The sequence below is a fragment of the Cyprinodon variegatus genome, unplaced genomic scaffold (genome assembly GCF_000732505.1).
Source record: "Cyprinodon variegatus isolate N-32 unplaced genomic scaffold, C_variegatus-1.0 Scaffold684, whole genome shotgun sequence".
Taxonomy (NCBI): domain Eukaryota; kingdom Metazoa; phylum Chordata; class Actinopteri; order Cyprinodontiformes; family Cyprinodontidae; genus Cyprinodon; species Cyprinodon variegatus.
In genome coordinates, this window is record NW_015151137.1 from 115,237 (window position 1) to 119,324 (window position 4,088).

Here is a 4,088-nt window from a genome sequence, read left to right on the forward strand (position 1 = left end):
TATCTGCCAGTGGATGTTTCATTTACAAAGTTTAGACAATGGGACAAATGTAAATCAAGATTTATTTGGAAATTAAAATACCATTTAAAAAGTTGGAATTGGAGATCCCTGGAGAGGTGTGGATAGAGTGATGGGAGTCCCAGAGCTGTACATCTCACAGTTTTCTTAGGTGTTTTTTTTTTCTGGGAAGATCTTATGCTACTACTTTTTTGCACCTTCTCCACAATCAGAGCTTTCCCCTATTGAGCTTCCTTGCTTCCAGGAGGGTCAAACCCATAAATATGTCAGCTTTTCGAAATAATTGACAAAGCTAATGTTCACAATATGAGGTGTTGAAATGTGTTCTCCTTTATACACTGTTCTTAGGTGTTGCTCGAGGCTATTTATGTAAGAGTGGCTTGTATCTTTTTTAGATACTAGTCATTGCGTTTAAAAAAAATATATCATCAAATGTTGGCTTAAATAAGCTCTACCTTACAGTAATTAGAACTCTGAAGAGCATCCACCGCATGAAGATGATGAAATGGGACTGCTTTGTTGAATCTGAGAACTATTAACAATTTGATATTGATGACTCTAAGGATCTATCTCTGTGTCCCTGACCTTCATTTCTGGTCATATTTTGTTTGTTTTGTCATGTTTTGCGTATTGATTGTTACGTTTTTCCATTAGTATAGAATCAATTAAAGTGTTTTAATAGTGATTCTCTCTAATATAAATTTGCTGTTTTCAGAAGTGTCTGTTTAGGTTTTGCTGGATAGATCACAGCTTAACAGTTTGCTTACCTTTTTGAGGTGGGTGCACAAGAATGTTAGTCTCTGTGGAGAGCTCTGAGCCTCTCTCGCTGCATCAAACTAAACTTACAGCTGGTGCTGGCTCTGAGAGTCCAGCTGCAGGGGTCTCTACGTTGTTATGGTTATATGTTTGGAAGTGTGTGGTCTGTGTGTTAACAGAGCAAGTGGTTGATGACAAGAGCAGACGCCTCTGTTGCTGAAGAGTTTTGCTTGTGATGTGTATATAGTGGAAGTGAGTGTGAGGCTATTTGACTCACATCAGCAGCCTTCTTCTCAGACAGTTCCAGTTTTTCCTGAGCGTCTTTGAGGCCCTCTGAGAATTTGTCCAGTTCATCCTCTGTCTGTTTCAGCTTCTTCTGAAGATCCAGCAGCTCATCCTCCAACTGCAAGAAGACCAAAGGTTACGTCTGTCCATTTTCATTTTATCAGAGCTCTTACCTGACTCCACCCTCTTTTTCCATACCATGTAGAAATATTAAACCACTTCCTGTTTCCTTAAAGGTAAATTTAAAGTAACACAAAGGTTCACTTCTTTTGCCATCAGACAACCAGGCTGAATGACCATCCACACTTATCTCACCTCTACACAAATTAAGCTAGATGGTTGGGGAGGGAATAAATAGGGTTTTACATCATTTATAAAAAGCTCTATATGGCCTCTACATGCCAAATAATTGGGTATCACAAAGAAAGCCTTACATCTTATTCTGTTGAAAACATAAACTTGTTAGGTTTGGGATTTCAGCAGAAACTGTATGCTATGATTAAATTTGGATTAAGCTACTGGGCAAAAAACAATCGAGGTGAATTTGGCATGAAGCGGGAAGAATGAAAGCTCCTTGTGATCGCTGGATTGGGGAAGATTTTTGATGCTGAGCGTTTTTCTCTTTTAAAGTCCATGAGAATGCATTGTAATCAATTATATCTGCATTATAATTCATTTCAACCACCAGGAGTTTCTAAGCTAAAATCTGCTGACTATAAAACTTGGATCTTTCAACAATTATTAGGTCTTCCAACAAGCTCATGATCCTAAACATAAGCTCAATTTTCCTCTATGGTCAGTCCATCAGACGTGAATCATATTTAAATCCTGTGCGATGAGCCAAATAGAAGGCAGCAAAAGAGAGGACCTAGAAGCTAAGACTAATTTTGTGGGCAGAAATGGTTAAAAATCCACCTCTTTGAAAGCTTCAATCCTGTGACAGATAAGAGAAGGTTTTAACAAACTACTGTAAGTAGGGTTAGAAATAATTATGCCACTGTTATTTATTTATTTTGCAAAAAAAAAAAAAGTTTTTAAGCTGCACTATATAAGACACTTATACAAAATTAATTTAGGGTTAATTCAATCTTAGCATTTTTTACTTTCTTTAGCACTTCACCTTGTCCATTTTCAAAGTTTTAATGTTGCAGCCTTTCAATATTTTTTTTACATAAGCTAAATAATATATGTTATCAACATTTACAGTGTGAATACATCTATATGTCACTTATGTCATGTACAGGTCTACACTATGGTACCAAATGTTTCCCTGCTCCAAAGATATTTTGATGGCAATTGCCTTTTGATACATCGTCACGCTCTACTTATTTTTTTACCTTCTTTTTTTTCTTAACTTTTAAATGTGTTTTCCATTAAAAAATTGAATCGATAAAATCTAATCTATCTGATATGTTTAAATGTTTTTACTAGCTGAGAAGATGCGTACGACCAGCTCTTTTTACTCAACACATTTCATAAACATCAGTTTAAAATGCAATGAATTTAAATTTTGTGTGCCTAAATAAAATAGCACATGCAACACATTACATTTAATGAAGTTATTTTTCTTAAAATATCAGCGAAGAAGGATTTAAGCCCTACTGATAGGAAAGAGGTAGCTCATCTGAGAGGCTGATTGTGTTTATTATGTAAGGCAAAATTTAAATGGACCCAGTAGTTATCAGTCTCTTCTGACAGAAACCCCAGTGTACAGCTGATAGCTCTGTTTCTCTCTCTCACACAGAGAGTTAAGTGTTTGCCCTAATCAGTGTCACCCTAAGAGCCCGTGAAGAACGTCTGATAATCCAGCTATATTCCACCCTGCTGCTCTCTCCAGATGCCAAAAATACAGCTGTTATCAGTGAGGACAGACATCTGGAACCAAAGAGCTGCTGTATCTTTATGGGGTGTCTTTGTGTTAGAAACACCTTTGCAAATGTTTAATTTAATCAGATTAATTAAAAACTGCTTAACGAGCCTTCTAAGTCAGCTTCAGGTTGAGCTCTTGGCTTTACTGTGAAAACCCTTCTTCTCTCAGAGACTCGCCTCAGACTAGTTCAAGATTTAGCTTGTGCCGTTTTTTAGTTTTTTGTTGGTGACTTTGAAAGTGGTTTGTAACCATAAAAAGACATGAAAAACAATGTGTTTATGTGCAGGTTTTGCAAAGTTTTGCTTTTCATTTTGACAAGCTTTTCCTTCCTTTTTTCTAATATTAGCAGGTTATTTAAAGAAGAAAATTAGCTAACTATTAAAAAGTATTTCCTCAGGAGAACAGAAGAAACCAATTCTAATAAACATTTCATGTCTGTAATAACTTAATGATGCCTATAAATGTTAATATGTTTTCAGATTATTTCATTCAGGAAATGTTTGATACTAAAGAAGAACATAGCTGAAACTTAGGATGAATAACAAATATTTTAGTCTAAAGCTTATACCATGTGGGTATTCTACTTTTAAAACAAGATTTATAATCAAAAGACGTGCAAACATACTAATTTTACTCCTCTCTCTGCATTTTCCTCACCTGTTTACATTTGTCCTCTGCAGCCTTCTTATCCGTTTCTGCCTGCTCTGCACGGTCGATTGCGTTCTCCTTGTCCAGTTTCAGCATCTGCATCTTCTTTTTGATGGCTTCCATAGTTGCAGCTCAATTCCCTTTCTCTCGGATTTCAAGAAAAGTACTTTTAAATGTTTTTTTTTATTTCCACCTGTTGTGCTTTTGATGCAGGGGATATGTAAGTCTTCAAGTGCAAAGATCCTGAAGAACAACAAAAGCGACAGAGACAGAAGCGAAGAGAGCAGAGGGAAGGAGACAGAGAGAGATGTGGAAAAGAGCCCTATATGGGTAGTTATTTCGGCTCCAGCAGAACCTGCCTCCTGTCTCCAGTCACCCTCTCCTCCTCCCCTTTCATCTCCTCCCATGTTTCAGGACTCCCTCCCTCTCCATCCATCCTCTCCATCCTTTCCTCCTCTCTTCATTCCTCCTCTCATCCTTCCAATCACCACTCTGCTTTCACCCCATCCTG

General features: G+C 37.1%; 1 protein-coding gene across 2 annotated transcripts in view; it reads right to left on the reverse strand.

Annotated features, from left to right (window-relative positions):
- The window catches only part of tpm4 (tropomyosin 4), a 31,271-nt gene extending 27,469 nt beyond the window's left edge, over positions 1 to 3,802 (reverse strand). Inside the window, exons 1-2 of one of the 2 annotated variants that reach the window (XM_015394428.1) lie at positions 3,587 to 3,799; positions 1,052 to 1,177 (exon numbers count right to left, since the gene is read on the reverse strand). In XM_015394428.1, the coding sequence (XP_015249914.1) occupies positions 1,052 to 1,177; positions 3,587 to 3,700 (240 nt within the window). In that variant the 5' untranslated portion in view covers positions 3,701 to 3,799. Of the gene's footprint in view, positions 1 to 1,051; positions 1,178 to 3,586 lie in introns of both variants that reach the window. The other variant, XM_015394429.1, reaches the window with a different exon arrangement.
- Between the last annotated feature and the right edge of the window lie 286 nt (positions 3,803 to 4,088).